We start from the raw sequence: 23191 nt of genomic DNA on the forward strand, positions 1-23191 counted from the left end.
GGCTGGGCTGCAGAGTGGAGGCTGTGTATTGAGGCCATTAAACCCCTAAACCAATACTAATGAAGCTGTTTCCTGTACAAACGAAATAGCCCCGTTAAGATCCCGTTCGAAGACAACGAGAATTTTCCAACCTAGTCTTCCAAGTTGATTTTGTCTCTTCGGAAAAGTTAATTACGCATGATTAATAGAGCATTTTCTACACCGTAGCGCGACGATATCTGAAGCTTTTCTTGAGGCTTGTCGGCCCCAATTCGAGCTGAATAAGTATTTATGTGATCGCATGTGATGGGCCTCCTCTCTGCAGCGCTGGCCCTCATCAATCAAGCCCGTGGCGCTCGCAGTACTGGGAAATTGGTCTATCAGCTACACCACCTCAACCCTCCTACCACCCCACCCCATCTCAGTACCAACCAGCCAACCAACACCCCCCAATCCCTCCCAATTCAATCAGGCCTGAGGCAACAATGCTTCTTTAGCTCTTACTTCTGACCAACGCAGGGGTCATGGTGGGTAGGGGGTAGCGGAGGAAGGTGGGAGACGGAGAGAGGGGGGGGGTTAGCCAGAGCCGAACCCATCCATTACGGCTCTTGTTTCTCGCAGTGGCAGCCGGACGACGGGATTCTATTAAGAGCTCGCGTCTATTCAGCAGTGAGATTACACCAGAGTACACCTAAAGGAGAGGCAACCCCCGGAGTTGGGTGCCGGAGAGCCCAGAGCACGGCTGCATTAAGGGGTCTGGAAGAACAAACCCTCCCTTTCTACAATCAAGGCACCTCCCCCCCCCCCTCAGCTTGTGTTTTTGTACACTTCCCAGCTGTAGTGGTTGCTTTCTCGGACGACAGCGGGAACGACAATAATAACTAAAGGGGAGAATGGGAGCGAGACAAAAAAGAGGAACTGACAGAAGGAGAAGGGCTACAGAGGAATGGAAGTAGACGAGCGAATGGGAGAAACTGGTCGAGGTGTTAAGGACCAGGAAACATGGAGCCATTTGGTATAACTGGAAAGTAATTGATATTTGCCAGCCTTGTTTCCAACAAACAGCACCAAGGCAGCTGTGACTATGAATGTAGATTATGACCACAAAGTATGCATAGGTAGTTAAGGGCAGCGTATTACATTTTTGGGGTCTTAAAAATTAGAAAATACACAAATTTATGTTCTACCTCTTGTTCCCATTAGGGGTCACGGGTGACTGGCCTTAGGCGGGGTACACAGAACTAATACATTTCAAACTTTTTGCAGTGCTTAAAACCAGTTCTTCACTCCCCAATTCTTAATCACGTTCACAACTGTCAGAGTGGGGTTTTGACGTCATATCACTGCTATCACCAACTATCATGCTAACCAGTTTTACTTCCTGGTTTGCTGGCAATGCAATGCTAGACGCAGACTAGCACACAGCCATCTCATTTTTACACTAAAAGCTGCGTGTTCATGAGTAATAATTAAAAAAATAAATACTCAATTACATGAAAAATAACAGATACATCCCATTTAATTAATGCTATAATCTAGTGATGTGGAAATTTTAAAAAGATGCTGTACAATTATGATTAACATGCTTGATTCAACCAGGAAAATAATTTAAAAAGTAATGAAAGGATAAACTTTGATGCATAGATCGCAGCAGGTAAAGGCATCAATAATTGAATGACATTGTGATGGTGAAGAGGAGGAGATGGAGGCTAATGGTTCTGCTGCTGCAGTGGAGATAGGCCAAAGGTTGGAGCACATACTTTCTGAAGCAGCTTGAAGGAAGAGTGAGAGAGCGTGGTATACCGTATGGTTTAAAAGGTGAAAAGACACCCACGTTGTAAGCATGTGCTACCTTCAATTTATACAGCTTTATGTAACCCCCCCTTTGAAGACAGAGACAAATAGAAGGACCTGACTAACACTTTGAACTATCTCTATCTCCATTATAAACACACTTAGACAGGGACCATCCCGGGCAGTAAACACGCAACCACTCCTCCAACCATTCAGAAGTCCATTTATCTAACAGCTGTCTCTACAAGCTCTTCATTTGCTTAATAAGTGTTAGCACTCGAGAGGGGGGCAGGCTGGTTGTAACCCCCAGTGAGATAGATGAGTGTCTTCCTGTCACGGCGAAGGAGAGAGGCGGCATTACTGTCAAACAAACAGAAATATAATATGCAGCCTGGTACAGAGATGTCCGCGCTGAGTACATACGATGGGGTACTTGATTATGAGAGGGGCTCTTCATCTTATAAACAAGCTGAGAGTGAAGAGAATTGTCGGGGGGAGAGAGAGGCGAGGGTGTGAGGAAGGTGGAAAGTCCGTGCGCCATAAAAGAATGCATGGGTTACATTTTGAAAGATTTTCACACACCGACATTGGGGGTTTTGCAGTTGGAAGTATTCTGTCTCGATACTTTGCTTTGTCATTTGATTAGGATGCATTTGAGAATATCATAAACTATTTTCATCCGTCCTTAAAGTGCTAATGTTTAAGAAAGACTGTGACCGTGGCGTCTTAGCTGCTGGGTCTAAAGCGGCCCGGGCTGGAAGTGATCTATTCAGAGAAAACGGCCCAAAAGATCCTCTCTGACCATAGACATCCTCTTTTCTCTGAGTTTTTCCTCTGGCCACCGCTTCTGCCTCCTCTGTTCAGGAAAAATAGATCAAACCTTTCATTCATTCCACTAACAGTAACGTGTCTGAATGTCTGGGTTGTTCACTGAGTTTAGATGAGTCTTAGATGAGGTTATGATGATTTTATGTGTCATGCGAAAGTGGGAAAGGGAAGACAGTCATGTGAATTTGCTGCAAACCAATTCATCCACGGGGAGAATGAAAGCTTTTTGTTCATTGGCAATGGCATATTCTGATTCTGATTCTGAGCTAACAAGCTATCTAGAATTTAGTTCATGTTTATTGTATCTTAATTATTAAAACATAGGACCATTGTTTTAAGAGTACATTTTATACTGTATACAGGCTTCATAATCGTACTTAACTTCCTTTTGATACTAATAATGACTCAATAACATGTGATGGACTAGGAAAGGTTTCACGCTCACCTATTGTTTACCTTAATGACCTCCTCATTGTATCAGCTTTGTTCAGTCAACTCTGACTCTATTTTGTTGATTTAATAGTTCTATTCACATCAGATGTTAACAATACAGGGATAGGTCCGAGTTGTTCTAACCTATATTTAAGTCAACTTCACAGCCTTGATACTCCCATTTCTTTGAAGGATAAAGAATGTTAAAAATGCTCCCAGCTCAACATTGAAAAAGTGTTATAACATGAAAAGATTATATTCTTTGCATGTTTGTAATTGCTTTTGTTGGACTGGTTATGTGTTTCTACCAAAAAGGCCTTTGAAAATTAACATTAGAGCTAAACTTTATGAGGGATGTCATTCCACCATCATCAATATGAGCTTGACATTCTCCAAACTGTGACGAGTGTGAGAGCAAATGGAGACAAATCATGTCTTTGAAACATCTACCTTTGACCAGGAAGTATCAGGACACCAAGTATATTTAAAGTGTAAGGTGTCCATGTGACCTGAGAATATTTCTGGAGTTGGCAACTGGCTTTGTAGCTGGTTAACGGGATTGGAATGCTTCTTTTTGGGGCAGCGTAATCAGCACCTACTTCCTCTGATTGAGGGCAGAGGGCTTGTTCTCCGCCTCTTTTGTTTGGGACGGGGCGCGCTGACAGCACAGAGGAAACAGCCGTCCCGATGGCCAGGGGAGATGTTGAAAGTGCATAAACAGTGAATCCAGGAGTGGGCACAAAGAGAACGCGAGGCACCACAAGTGACTTGACTCTACCCAACTGGGTTTCTTTTGGCTGCTTCCATGTTTTCCAAATAAACAATTACAGTAATGCTGGATGCTACACATTGCATTATTCATATACTTCTCAGAGCCATAACTTGCAATCTGCATCAACAATCTTTCTGACCACCAAGAAGCAGTTAATGTCTTGTGTCTCTTATTTGGCGACAAACCCAAATAGACATTGGTACAACAAACATAGAACGTTATTGTGAGTGGGTGCTGAAAAAAGCAAAACTTAAACTTGGCGTGTCTTGTACAAGTGGTGTAAATTCCCAACGTGAGGCAAGTTGGGCGAAATCTAGAATATGCATCACTTTGTCATATGCACCTTTAGAACTTAGAACTAAAAAGTTAATGGGAATCATTTATATTTTTTTAACTTTATGCATTTTCGTGTTGTCACAAATACACCAGTAAAGGACTACATAAGGATAATGTATTCCAATAGGGTTCAAATGCATATTGTATATGTATTTAGAAAAGTTTATATTACATTTAAAATGGAAAAAAAAACATAAATACATAATTATTAGCTGCTTAATATATTTTTTATTTATTTAATTTTTATTTTTTTTACAATGGTTTAGATTTAGTTTGGACGTGGTTTAGTTCTGGGCTGGATCCATGTCTGGTTTCTATTGTGGACACTAAAGATTAACATGTAGCATCAATCAAATCAAGAGACAAAAAAATAAAGGTTTCATTTAGATTCCATGATTCTTTTCTATTGTGTTTAATATAAAAGTGTTTCATTGTGGCCTGGTTTTCCATGCCTCCTTGTTTTGAAGTCAAAATCACCAGGCGTCAAGGAGAAAACACGTGTTCACCACTTCCAAAACTGGGATTGAACTAACAACTTTCTTTCATGAGTCTATGACACTATATGATGCATAACCACTGTTCAGGTTCAGTGCTTTATGAGTATGCTGTTGTCTGGGTGAATTGAATGGTTTTACTGGAACTTACTGGATAGTTTGTGAAATGACTTAAATGATAAAATAACTCATCGTTTGCCTGAAAACAATTTTGACTTCAGCCACCCCACTTCTGCTATATTCTTCCACTCCACCTTCTCCCCCGTCACACCACTCATCACAACCACCGCTCTCCAACTTTTGTCTTTGTTAAATGTTGTGTGACAATGAGATTTTCCAAAGTGCCATCAGGATAAAGGAGTGCGTAGAGAGAGATGGTCCGGTCATAGTCCAGCAGTTCCTCACCAGCGCTGCAGCCTCAGATATATCTCCTCTCTGTCTGTGGAGCACTCTCATTCACCTCCATCATCTACCCTCAGACAGACCTCCAGTGCAAGGGACCCTGGCTCCAATCGATCCCCACTGCAGCAGCTCGGCCCCGGGCAGACACCGGCGCATGATTGATCCCTAAATCAGTCGCTCACTACCCAGCGCCGTAAAAACCATAACAGCCCATCATAAAAGCTGATTTATCTCAGCCTGGCCCGGTGCCTCACGGTTAGAATATTAACCCAAAAGTGTGTGACATCGGAGTGATTGGTTTGGAATTGAACCATCTTGCGCGGGGAGAGTCGTGGAGATGTCTGATGGTTCGTGTCGCGGCGGAGCTAAGAGAGCGTTATCTTAAAAGAATTGAGTCTGCTTCAAGAACGGCCGTGTTCTAAGACTAAAAAGAAAACAAATACTGGGAAAAGAAATTGAAAGTCAGGCATTTTGAAACATGCATTACATTGATGAATTACTTTAAATGTTTCTTTAAAAGTTATCTTTAAACTGGACAAGTGACAAAAAGTTGCGAATGTGGTTTTATCTGTCCTGGTCAGAAAGGTCATTGGCGCAGGTTGGCAGCCACGTTTCTGTAAATCAGGTCCAGGGCAGCTGTGGCTATAGCAAAATTTCCATTAAACTGTAGAGGCTTTAAAAACAATGCTAACAATTATTATATTATGAGTTAGAAAGCTTCCCTCGGGCTAATTGGCGATATGGTTACCAATGACCACAGAACACTTACAGTATTTGATTTATAGTAGGATATATTTCTTAAACTTTTTCAGCAGCAAATTTGTCATGTCGCCGACTTTAGGTTTTCTGACTAAAAATAATTGTGTCATGGACATTCGGGAGATGAATGGTACGACACATGAAAAATACAATAAAAAATACATTTGTTACAATTTTACTCCAAGTCATTGCCAAAGTAAATTGAATTATGTCAAACGGACAAACGTTTTACCAATGAATACACTTTGCTACTCATCCAAGTCGCTTCTTCAGTTCCTCTGACAAGGTTTTGATGAGCCTCATATCTGTCTGACGGAAAGAGCCTCTGAAATTCACGCACAATTTCCATTTACAGTAAAGGATATCAATTGACTCCTTAGTAGCTCCTCGCTTCAGACAGATAGAAGACTCACCAGACCCTCGTCAAATGAACTAAACAAACTACATGGATGAGTGGCAAAAACTACGGAACCTACCTGAACGACTGAGGTATTAATACACAGACACTCCAAACCAATCATGCCAATTACATTTTTCTGTATCTATTCATTTAAATGATTAGATCCCCCAGTTTTACCCAGTTGCCGTTCCCTTCAGACCTCGCACAACGCCAGGATAATGCTCTCAGTCCTACAGCAGGTTGGTTAAATCTAATGCATTCTAACTGGGGCCTCTTTGATGCTCCTGAAAACCAGTGGAGCCTTTAACAGTCCTCACTTAAAATACACTGTGTTATGTGTGAGCTCCGCAGCCTTCCCGAATCCCAAGCAGTTGCAGCTGATTTGTTGTTCGCCTGGTTAATTCTGACTTTAATCACAGCCACAAACACAGAGAAGACCTGTACAATGTATTCTGGTGGAGGGGGGAGGGGTCAGGGTGCACGGAGGAGGAGGAAGGGGGGGTGTTCTGCGTTAGACAATCTGCTTACACTTTGCACTTACTCAACGACATTTCCTCACTTTCTCGCGTTGCAGCGTGGACCACTTGTAAATTTCAAATGCGAAATGGCCATTAGTTTCACTTGTCATGTTCGTATATGTGGTTTATATTCGGTAAAAACGGTTTCAGTTTTCCTTTCATCTGGCCCGTAACACTCCATAAACGCAAACTCAACACATCAGCGCTGTGGTGTTTCTGCTTCTTTTCTCAATCTTTACATATGTTTTTTTTCCTCAGTTGGTCTTTTGAAGTATTGGCTTTTTTGATTTTTTTTAAACTTTATTTGGTCTTGAATGTTAGCAATCGGCGTTACAATGGAGCAAAGTATGAATTGTAAAAGTATGTAGGCTGGTAGTGGTTTTGATGGTAGAATTGTAGTTATCTAAGTTAGGACAGTCGCCATAGCAATTAACAATTCAGAACAAATTTGGATGGTCAAGCGTCGTCAAAGTGGCACCATTATACAAACAGAACATTTACGAACGTTTTTCTGGTTGTAAGTGATAATAGCTCATGTTTTTGCAGTAAGTTCTAAGCATTTACTTGGTTACTTTTTCTGAACCACAACAGGACTCATTCACATATGGATTTAAACCAGATGCTCTTCCATTGTTCCCACAACGTTGAATCGTCCCATTCATTTTCCATTCAATTTTTTCCATCAACTCGAGATTTAAAGATGCTAAATGCTAAACTTAGCGTCTATATTCAAAGGTATGCTAACAATATGGAGTGATATGTGGGAAAATTCAGTTAAAGTGGGACGATTTAGCATTTGAATATTTTTTTTAAAAGCCACCCATCAATTATGTTCCTACAGTTGCTCGAGGAAGAGGAGTTTTTGCCATGTTTTGGACTTAAAACTAATGGAAAACACACAATAAAGGTTGAAGGTTTGATGCTATGACCAAAACGTGTCCTACTTTACCTGAACTTTACCCATTAGCAGTATTTTGTTTACTTTATACATTGTTTTTTCCTATGCATGAACATAGATTTGCATATCTCTGTAAGCAAAATTACATTAACAACACTTTCTATGAATATTAGACATCTTATACATGTATTTGAAGTTCTAATATTGTCTAAGACCCCTCCCTTTGCATTGGTGCAGCTTTGATTTCCTGTTTGCTCTGTGATACCCAACCATATCTAACATGACAGCCTTTCTTTCCGGCATGTGTCTACTTCTGATATCCGCCTACATTAAAATATTAGCCTTCCAATTGGACACAGTCTATAAAGAACGCATTGTCTCCGTATCACATCCTTATCCTTTTTTTTTAAACGTGAGCCTCTAGCCCCTCGCACTTAAAACAGCCTTTTAAAGATGATATCTATGAATCTACGAGCCAATTTGTTCACCCTGCGGCAACCCTGCAACATGCTCTAATTACCTACGCCGTTTTAGGTTTTTTTCCCCCCTTTGGAGTGGGATGTTGAAGTTTCCAAGATGTCCCGTGAGGCATAGGAGATGTGTGCTTGTTGAATTTATGCTCCAAAAGCGTGACCTCTGACCTCCGTGGGGCTTTATGGTACCCCGAAGCCCGCGTACAGTGTGGGCTGGCGGGGAGAGGCTCAGAGGAAGAGCCGTCTGTAGTATTTTCTGTACATCTAAAGCTCTTCGCACCTCTCTCCTGTCGCGTGACCTCCGTGACCTATTCCAGCCGCATTCCACAGGTTTTTCTTGTTTTTCACGCATGCATGAAGTCACATTTTTGTTTGCTAATGTCAGTTTGTTTGTTGTTCAATGTAAAGCGGAATTGCACTCCCATTGAACGTGTGTTTCGCTGTATAAGACAACATGTATCTAAATGGCTGGAGTAAGTCGTAATATGTATATTCAGTAATGCAGTTAATAATAAACCTGTTTTTGCTCATTCGATTTACCGATAGTATGATTAATTATGATGATATTAAAAGGTATTTGAAAGCAATTAATCATAAATCGAGGATGCAGAAAGAACACGGAACATTTGGAAAGGAAAATCTTGGATTTACTTAGCAATGTTCCATCCAATTTCTTATTCATTACCAGCTGAAGCATCAAGCAGCGAGAGAATCCATAAACCAAAGATTGCCCGCCAAAATGATCACTTTTTATGGTTATTGTGGTTTTTTTTATAGCCGAAACTAATACCAATATTTTAATCCAGAGGAACCGATGGTCAGTAATCTCTGACAATATTTATGTTCGGCCAGTTTTTTATAATTCCCCCCAAATAAAAGGATTTTAGATGATTAATTAATGTCTATTCTCACAGTTCTACATAATAAAATGTACAATTTTACATCCACTACACTATTTTACCACTAACTCATAAGGGAGCACTGTAATCACATTTGGTGCAATGCCATCGCCAAACCAAATTTGCGGGAAATTTAGCTGATATGCTGCAAATAAGTGCAAATATCCTCCCACATATCGGTCTAATTAACATTTGTACGCTTGCATTTTCCAGACACCCATCACGCAATCATTAAACAAGTAAACCATAACGTCACACAACATGTACATGGCACAAACGCGTGACAGTGACGTTCTCATCAGTCATCTCCACTTGGCCCTGCAGTCTGCTGTCAAACAGACACTGTGACAGGACGCCACCTCAGCAGAACGCACGGGGCCTTTTCTCTCACAGGCCCTCGGATTTGTCCAGAAAGCATCTCTCTCTCTCTTTCTTTCTTTCTTTCTTTTCCTCTCCTCCCTCGTGTGTGTGTGTGTGTGTGTGTGTGCATGCGTGCGTCGGAATGCCTGGCTGACCTCCGGCAAATGAAAATAATCCAAAGTAATTAGAAGTGAGGCCGGGTCTGGTCACGTGGGAGGGGCCCGGAGGAGAGGGAGAGGAGGAGGCGGAGGAGGGTGAGGGGAGCTGACCTTGTCCACATAAAGCAGTGATTTATGAAGTGTAGGGCACAGCAGCGGGGCTTCTGTCTCCTCCCGCAGAACCAAATTACTGAGGTGGAGATTAACACGCCGGGCAGCACAACGGGCCCACTTCCCAGACGTGAGGAAATTTTGTATTTACATGTTCCCCCCCCCTTCATTTCCTCTGCTCAGGAGTGAACGCTGATTGCTTGGTATCACTGCAGTGCCAAACGACAACATATATGTACAATTATGTATGTACAATTATGTAAACGTGAGGGAATTGTCTGAACAGTTGTAAAAAGTACAACAGTAAAAGCACTGGTATGTACTTTACTTTCATTTCACGTAAGAGCAGGTATATGTACTCAAAGTAAAAAGTACTTATGCTCATCGGCTGAATTGTCTGGAGGTTTAGTCTGATACATTACATCTACATTTGACCTGTCATTAGTTCATAGTAAAATAGACCACGTATTTTCTCTAAAAGTACTTTTTAAATGGGTACTTCTTTTACTTTTACTTAAGCAGATGACGTTATCTGATTGTATTCATCATTCATCAATATATGAGGATCCTTATTCCATCACTTCATCTAAACTAACTCTAGATGCTACAGATTGTGTTTTATACCGTATTTTTATTTTCATTTTTAAATCAAATCCATAAGTACAACACAATTACACTTGCACATTCGCCACATCAAAAATGGGGCTAAACCAGGTCTAAACTTGAAACTAAACCTGGACTAGATCCTCCCAAACAAGGACAAGAACAGGACCAACCCCAAGTCCAAATCATGACTAAAAAAGCTCAATTTAAGACCAAAGAATGACACATGTTATTGCACTCTAAATCATTCTAGGGAAATGCACCGTTGGGAATAGAACAGGCTGTTCGTTTTGCAAAATCGATTGTTTTTTGCGTGCGTAAAGTTGGTTTTGTGCGTAAATTCGAACGTGACTCCTTCTTTATCTGTCCCACTCTCCTCCCGCGCGCGCTCTGGGGCTGAGGAGGGAGGATGTACTGGAATGCGCTGCGCTCCTCTCCACAGGCCTGACTGGCTGCTGCTGCGCCTGCCTGTGTGCCCCTGCCCGTGTGCGCCTGCCCGTGTGCACCCGCCCATGTGCGCCCGCCCGTGTGCGCCTCCCCATGTGCCTCTGCGCGCTCCGGCTGCCCCGCACGGGAATCCCCTCCTCCTGTGCCACCACCACCGCCACCACCACGAACCTGAGCCGCAACATCCCAAAAAAACGACTTCCCAGAAAACGAAACTTCGACTTCTGTAAAAGACAAACTGTTACGCGTTGAGAATCACTCCGCTGCTTCCAATGCGCGTGAGGGAAGTTCAGAAACAAACAAGAGAGCAATTGAATTCAAGCGATTAAAAAGAAAAGCAGTTGAAGATTTGCAGAGCACTTTAAAGCGTTGCTGTTTTCCTCTTATGAACTAGAAAGAAGCTGAATGTGCCGCGATATCGCCTCGTGCGCGCCCGACGTGCCCCGAAGCCCGTTTTGGTTTGTAATTCGTTGATAAACAGCTGTTTTTTCACGCCATATTGTGATTAATATGACAACAGCGTGGAGTAATTTCGATGAAACGCGTTTTTTGTGTTGCTTTTCTTTTCATCTAAGCACATCTCACCGTTATTTACTTTTTCATCCTATTATAAATATCTTTGGAATAAAACAAATCCCACGCGTAAACAGCCCGCATTTGTTCCAGTTCAGTTGTAAATGCTTTACGCGCGGCCATAACGTCCATAAGTCTATAATATACAAACGGTATTTTCACGTGACACTTTTATACTTTTGATTTTGACACTGAGGTTGTTTGGGAAATGAATAGTTGTGGGTTGTTACACAGGTCAATAAGGTCAAACATTTTTATAGTGTTTCTTCCATTTTCAGTTCAGGTTTTTTGCCTTAATTTCGAGGTCAATCAAAAATGTTCCTTTTTTTAATTCATTTTTACAATTCATGTTTGAATCCAAAAGCGACTTACAGAGCATTAATGAAAGAATTACAACAGCCATGACGTGATTTTAGGTGGCTATATCTATTGCTTCAAGATAATATACAGTTCCCTTCGTCTCAGTGACATTTAAAGCTTGTATTGGAGATTTTTTTTTATTTTTTTTTATTTTATTTTTTACGACGTTACAGGTGTGCACTTTGACATAACAACTAAAACCAGCACTGTTTGACATGTGAGGTGAAGCAGGCGCGCAGAGCAGACCCGCTCAGAGCTGCTCACTTCAGTTGTGCGCGCCATCTACTGGAAGGGTAAAGAAACGCAGTCCAGCTCCGCTCTTCACGCGCTCCTCCTGTCCCCCCCCCCTCACACTTCCCCGCACAAACCCCGCGTGTTTATCCGTGGTTTTCTCACAAATGTCCCCCCCCCCCCTGTCTCTCTCTATCGAAATCCTCCATCAGACTCGGAGAGCTGCTGGTGGTGGTGCTGCTGGTGGAGGAGCAGCACCAGCAGCAATCACTTTCCCAGATTACTTGTATTTAAAACACAATGCATCATAAAACAAATCCCTCATCCTGACAGGAAGAAAATAGAACAGCTCATTCGACTTGAGCTTTCCCCAATTTATGGCTAAATTAAAAAGGCTTCCAACAATGGACAAGTCGAGGAGAGGCAGGAAATCGATGCGCGGCCGGACCGGGGTCTCTGCGCGGTTCTCACAAGGAGCGAGACGCGGTGGGAATCATGACTGCGAGCGCCGGGGTCTTGCCTTATTTATACACGATTTTTCCTGTCCTTCCTGAACATTTCCCACCCCGCTTTTTGGTTAAACAATAGCCATTATCTGGGATGGAAGGTCAATGTCACAAGGCGTTATCCATCATCATTTGCGCTCATCAGGCAGAACAAGGAGGAGGAACGCTTGCTTGCTTGCTTGCTTTATGAGCTGCCTAATAAAGTGCGTATTGACAGGGACGAGGGCGTCTTTTTTAGCCTGTGTGGACACATACTCTGGGTATGTGTGGCCAATAAAATGTTCGTTCTGCTGAAATGGAAGGAAGGAAGGAAAAGAACTCCAACAATCCGCAGTACAAGTGTTTGTTCTTTTGGAGTTCAAGACTGACAAATTTGGTATTGACCTTTTGCAGCCAACGTTTTTGTCAAAACACTTTAAGGGAGAAGGGGAAAAAAAGAAAAGATATGTTGTGTTATTTTTTTTGGCGTGTTTTTTTATGCGTTGGATTCACAAATTATGGAGTCAATAAATGATCCGTTTCGTTTTGTCACGTCAGGGGTTGTGATGAATGGGCACAGCACGTTATTTCAAAATGCAAATTTACGTGTGGATTGAATAAAATATGTATGGAATTTAGATTTGTTCTTAATATAACACTTGGCAATGTGTTTAAAGTGCAAGTGCAAGAAAAATAAAAATGTTTAAACAGTTTACATAATTATTGACCAAAAAGGCAGGTGAAAATATGGTGAGTGAATGCTTAGAAAATACAATTAACGTATGTAAAAAAAAAAAACGGAAATGTTTTATTTTTTGACATTTTGGTGTAATAATGCCACAGACTGTGTTATAAAAAAACAATTATGTGTGGATAGCACATATGCCACGCTGCGACAATTTGCTGAATGTCCTTCCCTCTCTCTCATCCCCATTTCGCTACACTCTCCTGTCAGTGTCAAAAAATAAATAAATAGAATTATGTGTTATGTGTCAAAATATGCCCGTGATATTGTTTTTACAGTCCAGGATTAGGTGGTCGTTGCGTCCCTATTGTGCACAGCTGAACAAACCTAAAGTGGTCGTGCGTAAAAGCTGCACATGACTCGATCCGATCTTTACGCACGCGTATTTCACCCTCTAATGGCACAGAAGCCCCGTCCCCCGCCGACCTCTGGGTGACCCCCACACTCACCCACACTCACCCTTTGCAGGAGCCCCCCGCCTTAGACACTTGCACTATTTACCACGGCGGAGAGGTCCAGTTTAGTCTAGTCTGGATAGTTACTCGTCGTCGGATGGAGTTTAGTTTGGTTTCGCTGCAAGACAGACAAAAAAAAAAGAAGAAAAGAGAGAAGACGATCGACGCGAGGGGTCCGCGCAGTGCTTGAACAGTGGCGCACGTCCCCCACCTCCTCCTCCTCCTCCTCCTCCTCCTCCTCCTCCTCCTCCTCCTCCTCCACCACCCCCCTGTTCCTCCGCGCGCGCGTTCTGGTTCTTCCCTGCCCGCACCCCCTCCTCTCTCCCTCGCGAAGCTCTCGGCTGTCATACGGACACGACACATCCAACAGCGGGAGGAGGGAGGGAGGGAGGAGGGAGGGAGGGAGGGAGGAGGGAGGAGGGAGGGAGGGAGGGAGGAGGGAGGAGGGAGGGAGGGAGGGAGGAGGAGGGAGGGAGGAGGGAGGAGGGAGGGAGGGAGGGAGGGAGGAGGGAGGAGGAAGCGCAAGGGAACAAAGTTGAATGGTTACGAGTGGAGGACACCTGGGCTGGCGCGTCTGGACACGGGACGAGAGTGACAAGAGAGGGACGAAAAGCGGAGACGCGCGCGGCAAATAAGGGGGGAAAAAGTTGCAAGAGCGACCCCGGGCAAGAGCGACCCCGGGCAAGAGCGACCCCGGGCAAGAGCGACCCCCGGGCAAGCGCGACCCCCGGGCAAGCGCGGTGTCCCGACTATGAGGATTTAACGCGCAGACAAGACACCGCGAGGAGTGGAAGATACGGTCGGAGAAGAAGACGCGAAACTGTCCCGGGCGTGCGCAACGTGCGTAACTTCGGGGAGAAAAGACAAGAGAAAAACAGAGTAACCGGGACGTTTTTTGTTGTTGTTGTGTTGTTCCCCTCGGTGGCGTGCGGGGCGTGCATCGCATCGTTTTGTTTGTTTATTTATTTGTTTGTTTGTTTTTTTTATTTTTTTATTTTTTATTTTTTTTACCCGGGAGATTTGATGTGCAGCGATAAAACGGCAAGGTAAGAGAAATGATAAATACGCGAAGAAATAAATGAATTAAAATACCTTTGCGGGTTTTTGAGCAGATAACGCTCAGCTGCGTGAAGCGCACGAGCCGCGACAAAAAGATCTAAACGGGCAAAATCTGTTTTCAGTGACAAGTTGGACAAAGGCACAAAGCGACTGCCTGATTTTCATTTGAAGTGTTCAAGTATAGCGTGATTTCAAGGAGATTTATCCAAAATTGTATTGCTTTTTTTTTACCGTTTTTAATTTAAACTACTTTATAATATATATTTGTCAACAGTCACCACACATTGTTACTGCTTTTATTGTCTTTTTGCACATTTTATTGGTATTATTGTTATCAGAAAAACACATTTTAGCTACAAGTTATTCTACAATAATTGAGAAAGCTGATAAACCAACTTATTATTTTTTCATATTGACAATAAATTGAGAATTGTAACACTGGGACAAAATATATATTTTATTACTTTCATTCACAATACATTTAAAAATAGTTTATTAGAGTTTTAATCTTCCTTTTATTTTTTTTATTATCGAGGCCACAACTGAGGCCTTTTAAATTTATCACCACATAATATATTTTACAGTTCTTTGTTTTAAGAATTTCTAATCATATATAAATTCCCACTGCTATTTTACGGCTCTTACAGCGAGTATTAATGTATTCCCTCGCTTTCCTGCACTTTCTTTTCCATATCACATCCTTTTGGAGGTGCCAAAAAGTGGTCTCCTTGGTAACAATTCCAGGTTTGGTCTCCATATCGTCCACAAACGCAGACACCGCTCACATAATAACCTTTCTGTTGTTGCGTGTCTGTGTCAAACGTGTGTTCACTTTCTCTGTGGGAGGTTCATGCGTCTGTCACTGTTTGGACACAGAAACCTGGACTGATACTGATCAAAGACTCTCCCCTCTCTCTCTCTTTCTTCTCTTCTCTTTTCCTCTTTCCTCTGTGGTGCAGATCCTGGACAGCTCGGGCCATGTAAAATTCTGCGTGGATGCCAGCAAGCCTGATATCGGGAGCTGGCTGAAGCACGTCCAGTTTGCCCCTGTGTCCGAGCAACACAACCTGACGCCGTGCCAGATCGATGAGCAGGTAAGACCAGGCCATTTCTTTTGGGATTTCACAAAAAACAAACTGTAAAACATATGACATATTCTGGGCGTCTCATGTTTAGGCCCCGAAATGTGTCACTGATTTGACAACTTTCCTAAAAATGTGGTTCTATGCAATTTGCTTTTTAAATGATCTGATCCTGATTGCAATAGTTATATTCCATTGTGTGACATGAACATGGTTTTCCTCATTTCTTTTAAATTTGTGACATTCCAACACAAGCATCAGTCAATTTAAGAAAACTTTACAAAGCAGAACAAGTGTAAAGGCACTGGCCCTATCTTGCAATCTTAAAGTAGTCTCCAAATATGTAATCAAATATCATCTTGTCACACCAAAATCATTTCAAAATGTTTTGTTCTAATTAAAACATTTTTTTTAATAATAGTGCACAATTTATACATTATTTTGACCATTTAGTCCTTTTTTCAGTTTGATACAAAAAAAAAAAAAAATAGTAGAATTTATTAAAGCATTTTTACTCCTGACAAAAATTTTGATTCCAATATATTTGAATTGACCATCCATACCCTGTTCCTGTTATTTATTTTTAAATCCTACCCTTTTTTTGTTGTTCTCGTGCTGTCCGTCCCATCTTTGAGTAATTACACAGCCCCTCCCCTCCTCTTTATCCCTCCTTCATGCCCCAAGTAGCCCCTCCCACATCATCAAATCACTTTACAGCCTCTCTAATGCTTTTATTTTGGCAGTTGCGCCTCTACCTACCGTGCGAGTAGGACCACAGGCTTAGATCAGAAGTTTCCACCATCGCGCCTGATAGTTCCACACACTTGCAGATATAGAAAATCAGATGACATGCCTGGAATGCCACGGCAGCGCTTCACCTGGCTCCTTTACAAACCTGGGGAAGCAACACTGACAATGATGCGTACGATCTAGTCCGACCCAGGCGAGGATGTGAGTTAGGGTTATTTGTCTCGCCGCACTGCGCTGGTGGTCCATCTTGATTATACCTGTTGAGTCTTTGAAAAGATGCTGGAGATTGGCAGGAAGAAGTGGCCAAAAACATGCAGCGATGATATCAAGAGTTAAGCAAAAACACAAGTGCTGTGCTTTGGTTTTCTGGCCCGTATGGTTCAGGTATTATGAAGAGAAAGGTGTGAGATGTGTGGATGGAAACAGTGTGTCTGGACAAAAAAACACGGAATGGTTGTGTTCACACTTGTTTTGGTCTGGCCCTGATCTGATTTGGATGTTTTAGTTGTGGTTTAGTCCTGGTTTAGTTCAGTTTTTTTTCATTTTGATGTGTGCAAGTGGAAACAGCCTAAGCACAGCAACATGCAACAAGTGTAGTTTTTGTTTTGTTTTTCTTTTAACAAATAATCAAGTATTTAAATGTGTATTATGTATAAAAAAAACATGAAAAGCCAAAGTAAAAAAACAAACAATTGTCGTCATAAAAAGTGGAATTGTAACTTTTTACTTAATTACGTGGTGCAATTTATTGCCCACAAAACACAAATAATAAATGCATTACATTTGCATGATTTTATTTTATATATATATATTTTTTGCAAATTGTTTTAGTAATTTCGTTTACATGCACGCAAGCACTGGAAAAATAAAATATAATGTAAAACATTAGTTAAAAGAGACTGAATTAAGTAGCATGTATCTTGTATATTTCTTAAAATATCCTTTGCCCATAGAAAATGCAGTAGCTTTTTATTTATTTATTCAATTTCGAAGTCACAAAATGTTGACCTTTTAAAACAAGGTATTTTGTGACAATCCTACTTAAAACAAGATAAATGTTACTTATTTATTAGTCATTTTTTCCGGTCTGAAAACACTTGATTTAAGTGCAATAAGTTCACAAAAGTGTCATGACTGAGAAATGGTGTTTCTTGAGAAATGTTTATCTGGAGAGAGCTGTTATTATAATGTCGTAGTTTGTGACGTTTTGCACTGTGTTGATTGTTTTGATTGCTGCTTTTGCATTCTGAATTTCAATGAGACTTCACAGTTAAAAGAAGGTAAAAATGAAAAAAGTAATTTACTAAGACAACTCAGCGACGTAGTATATGACCAAAAAAAAAATAATCAATGTCGTTGTCATCTTTAGACACATATTAACGGGGGAAAGCAACTGCATCCAAACCATTTTGACACTCTGGACTTAAAGTTTCACTAAAATGTAACAAACATGATTAGTTAATATTTTCCACAAAAAAATATGTGCCAAGTTTGACAATTTTTGTGAAGTTTATAATTGTACTTCTTGGTTGGACATGAGCAGCAAGTGTGACATAGGTAGAGGTAATTCTATAACTGTTACCTAGCAACCCTCTTGAAAACAATTGCCAAAATCCATTACAATTACACAATAGTTAAAATAATACACAATAACTGCTTTATTTTGTTAAATGATATTTTAAACAGTCAGAAAAATGTATCTATCTTGAGTAAATCATCTCTTCATGCTTTGAAAGTCGCGCATTGATGTCATCACAGAGGGACAGCTTTACTTTCTGTCATTTTCAATTTTTAATTACACATTTTTCTTCACAAACTGCCACTTGACTGATGTAAAACTGTGATAAACATTTACCACAGGTTCCATCCCACCAAACTAAGTCATAATTAGAAAAAAACATGAGAACCAGTCACATGAACTTTAATCATAATCGTTTTGCTTGCTTTTTCTCTTGTCATAAAACCAATTTAAAAAAATAAAAAAAGACATTTGACATTTAATAAAACGTATATACAAGCATATCCCCAAAAAATGTACATTATGAAAAACTAAAAAGCAAATAAAACCTCTGTTACGTTTCAAAGCAGTGGCAGTGTCAGTGTTGCGGCTGTATAGCAGGAGGAGGAGGGTTGTGGGTGTGATTCCCTGGCTGTCAGCGCCTTGGTTCTGCTCGGGCGGCGCTCTAAGCCTCAGACACGCACACACACACACGCACACGCACACACACACACACACACACACACACATACGCACACACACACACGCACGCACACACACACACACACACACACACACACACACGCACGCACGCACGCACGCACGCACACACACACGGACACGGCTGTGATGAGCTGATTGTTCCTCTCTTACACACTGTCACAACGCGGCACATGTAGCGTCCTTAAGCCCTTCCGGTGGCCGACACATGGAGTATATAAACCCCACAATGGCTGTCTGCGCACTGTGGTGAATAGGGCCCGAATGGGGGGTCCGGCTAAGACTGTCACTTTCTTGCACTAGTTGTAGTCCTTTTTTTTTTTTTATTTTTTTTTTTACAAATGTGTGTTGAGAGCGTGGAGTTGCATTTTAAGAGCAGAAGAAGTACTTAAGTTGAACCAATAGTCAGTGCTTGGAAGTCTAAAATCAGAGGAATATATTGTGGTATTTGAGCATGCGATTAAGGCTCAAACTGCACTTTATTAGTGTGAAAAATGAAAATGCATTTCTTACAATGAGTGCATGTGCAATTTTCCCTTCTCCGATTGTGATAAATGTTCTTTGATCTTCCAAACAAACGCATGACAAACTGTGAAAGAAAAGGTAGTTATAATCCTTTACAATGCAACGCAATGTGAAAGTATTCCAAGTACTCAGAATACAGTACTTTGATTAGAGCAAGTAACAGAACACAATTAAACTAAAAAAAAAAAACGAAACAAAATACATTTTCAAAGTATTCTTCCCAACACTGCTGAGCACACAATGAGCACACTCATTTTGAAGAGCGATAAAGAAAAATAAATAATAATAATAATAATCAGTGAGAATTGTAACCTGCAACTTGTCATTTCTGTTCATTCTATTCTATAAAAAAGTGCACATAACAACACATTTTTTTACTTTTTTATTGTTGATCATGATTTTTGAGCTACAAAGTACTTTTAAACATCACAGAAATAAAGTTAATTGTGATAAAAAAGATGCAGACAATCATGGTGGTGAATCGTGATAATCGCCAACAAAGATAATTACTGTTATAGCACGCATAAAAAGCACTTATCTTAATCTTCACCTCTAGATTCAATTAAAATCACTGTCCATAACGTTTTCAAACCGCTTCAGTTTGAATAGTTATCATGATATTATGATTAATTACAGTTATAGTGGAGATGTTACTCAACATTTCATGCCCAGTGCCAATTACCTTTTCATACAAGAAGTTTGATTTGATGAAATTAATTTAATCGTCGTGAAAAATCGTAAAATCATGATATTTCTTCTCACAACAATCGTTCTTTCAACGTTCTGAATAAAAAAACACAACCACACTAGCACATAAATAACCAGATATCCTGAATAATCCAAAAGCATGATGTTTTACTTATTATTTGTTCGTTCTTACGATAATTTTGGGACCTGAATAATCACAATTATCAATTAACCCAATGTAATTATTCACCCATCAGAAACACGGTTACTTTTAAGTGCTTGTTTTTCTTTTCTTTTTTGGTCATCGTGCTGCATTTACTACTAAATATGTCACACACCTGTAACTCTCTTTTACACAGACTCACTCCAGATTGCTTTTTGCGGTTGCGATGACTCCCTGCGTCCTTCGTTCAAATGTGCAAAGCTAAAACACACTTCCAACGCCATTGAATGCTACTCTCCAACCACACATAACGCCTTTTACCCTCCCTCTTTCCCCTTTTTCCCCGGCTGGGCCAAAACTGCCTGCTGCACAACATCACACCGAGTAAGAAATTGGAAAGAAATACCCCAGCTCCACGTTTTTTTTTTTTTTTTTTTGGCCCTGGGCGTTATTGGTTGGTGATTTATTCGGAGAGCCGGTTGTAAGCAGCGTCGTCCACTTGCAGCGCAGTACTTTTGGAACGCGGGTTTAGTGTGAGAATATAACCCCTTATTTCTGACCCAGTTCTGTTTATCGTAAAAGTTTATGAGCGATTGCAAGAGGAGAGAGAAAGGGAGGGAGGGAGGGAGAGAGAGGCAGGAATGAGTGAGTTACCAGAAGGAGCAAAAGAAAAGGCAATTGTAGTTTGTAGTTCCATTTGTTCTGCATTGAAAAAGGGTGAAACGTTGGCTTTATTTAAAAGTGCAATGTTTTTATGTTAATGTTGGTGGAAATTTGTCCAAAAATGTAAGTAAATTTACAGATAAAATGGTTGTTTTTAATCAACACAATAATTTAAACACAGGCCGTTTGTTGTTTTGTTGCAGCATTAGCTGAAAGGAGCTACACAGACCATGATCCTTTGCTTCCTTTCAGTGCACCCACTTTTTAAGCACTTTTAAATCTTAATGTTTGGAATATGACCAAAGAAAAAGTAAATTATTATATTCATTGTTAATAAATATCCGAGATTTCGTCCCTTCGAGGAATCTCACAATTTGTCATGAAATTGTTGTGTCGCAAATACCGAGAGGAGGAAATATCATAGTTTTGACGATTATTCACGTTTACTTAGACCAAACAACAGTGAAATCGTTCGTTATTATTCCTGTTACCAGTTTAACAAAATCTAACTTTCTGAATAAAAAGTAAATATGACCAAAAACACAGACATTTTGATGTATTTTTCGGACTATAGATCAAAATAAACAGTCTTACGATTACATTGTGACTTGAATAATCACAATTATTGATTAACCAAATAATCTTGATTTTATTTATCTAATTATATTTATTGTAACTTATTTTATCAAATTAAACGTGTTGCATTTTCAACTAAATTCATTTTTTTTTTCTTTTTTTATTTACCTTTGTTGGCTTCAGTCTAAAATTGTCAATTTCAGTCTAAAATTGTCAATTACAGTCTAAAATGTACTAAACCAACCGGATTTTTTTAATTAGAGCATCGATTAGGTCAAATATTTAGAATAATTTATGCAAGAAATAAAGTTGCGACTCGGAAAAACACACTCAAAACACTATAATTTTTCATTCTGAATCATTATTATACTTTCAAATAAACACTTAGACTTGGAACAATGCAGCTCTTGCGCTTGTTTCTTCTTATTTTGACTCGTTGTACAAATCAATTTACTGTTTTGACCCACACACAACATTTTCACACGACAATTAACTTCACCTCTTTTACGACCATTGTTTCGGCACCGTTTGCTTCCACCCTCCAAAGCCTAAAGTCTAAGTGGTGGCTGCATTGATCCCCCACGTAATCATCATTGTGTTTTGTCGTTAAGATAATTAGCGGCAATTAGCTCTCTTCGACACCCTCCATTCTGCCCATTCAATTGAGCACAAAATGGATTCCGTATGTAATTAACATCATCCGGAAGGGCCCTCGAGAGCTTTTCATATGAGACAGTGCAGAGGAGACGCCGCTAATCTGCTAACCGCTATTGACTCTGCTGCCTAAACGGGATAAAGTGGCTACGTAAGCGGCGTATTACAAGCACGCTGCGGCAGAAGATATGATTATGTGTCGAGTAGGTTCAATTGTGAATGAAATATGGGGATTATTGTAAGTGTGCGCAATTTATTTGGATTTTCAGATGTCCAACCATAGATTTGAAGCTGAAATATTGAATGAAAAGCCTGTTCACAGCAAGGGGTCGCTAACCTTTTCCCCCAGGGAGCTTCTTTTACATCAATTTAACCTTTTTTGAAGCACAGCTCACTTTTTTTGACTAGATACAGCAGTCTTTTCTTGTTCACAAGTTTGCTCAGGACACTTTAAAATGCAGGAATATTTAGTAAAATAACAGTGTAAACCAATCCCTCAAGGTACATTAGTGTTCCCTGGCGCACTGGTTGAAAATAAAGGTATTATCGCACAAAGTTAGGCATTGAAAGTGTACATTTACAACAATAATAGGCACGTGGTTAATGAAAAATGCAGCGTAAAATGTGCAATTCCTAAATACTTTGGAGAGCTCATGGTGCCCTCACCATAAGCTTACTCTGAGTTAGATTTTGATCGATTCATGCATGTTTGAGTGATCCTGTATTTCCACTTCTTGGTCCTTATTTGCTATTATACTCTCTTTTTTTTTAAACGGATCATACATGGGAAAGATAAAGTAATTTTGCTTTGACAGATGAAGAATGGGAACGCATACATACTTCTCAATGTAGGAGAGCAAAATCACATGTTCTGAAATTATTATATTGTGTTTTTGAATAAAGCCATGACAAAGCGAAACACTGGTTGTGGGAGATATTGTGGTTGCCAAGTTGCCCGTCATTATCATGTGTTTTTGGATTGTTATCCTTAAACATCGGACTGAGATTAACAGCATTGATATTCCACTTGACTTCAGAACCATTCTTTGGGCCTCAAAACCTCTGCCATGGACACAATAAATGGATACCTTTGTTGCAGGAAATAAGGCCATTACTCTGATCTAAAACTTTAAATCCAGATTATTGTGAATTCTATCTGGCAGTAACTTGATTTAACATATACAGTGACCACTCCAAACCGGCTCACGTTTGTCAGTTTAGTGCCTATATTTTGCTAGCTTGTGTCATTGCTGTGGAATGACTTGTGTGCCGTGGAGGGCTTGGCCAATCGGGTGTGACCTG

General features: G+C 40.5%; 1 protein-coding gene across 13 annotated transcripts in view; it reads left to right on the forward strand.

The window, feature by feature from the left end:
- mecom (MDS1 and EVI1 complex locus) overlaps window positions 1-23191 on the forward strand; it is a 224731-nt gene that overhangs the window by 169910 nt on the left and 31630 nt on the right. For 12 of the 13 annotated variants that reach the window (XM_072461392.1, XM_072461435.1, XM_072461401.1 and 9 more), the window contains exon 3: window positions 15531-15665. In XM_072461392.1, the coding sequence (XP_072317493.1) occupies window positions 15531-15665 (135 nt within the window). Of the gene's footprint in view, window positions 1-14469; window positions 14559-15530; window positions 15666-23191 lie in introns of those variants that run through there. The other variant, XM_072461487.1, reaches the window with a different exon arrangement.

The sequence above is a fragment of the Eucyclogobius newberryi genome, unplaced genomic scaffold (assembly GCF_026437365.1).
Source record: "Eucyclogobius newberryi isolate DKJ021-1_F unplaced genomic scaffold, fEucNew1.0.hap1 SCAF_10, whole genome shotgun sequence".
Lineage (NCBI taxonomy): Eukaryota > Metazoa > Chordata > Actinopteri > Gobiiformes > Gobiidae > Eucyclogobius > Eucyclogobius newberryi.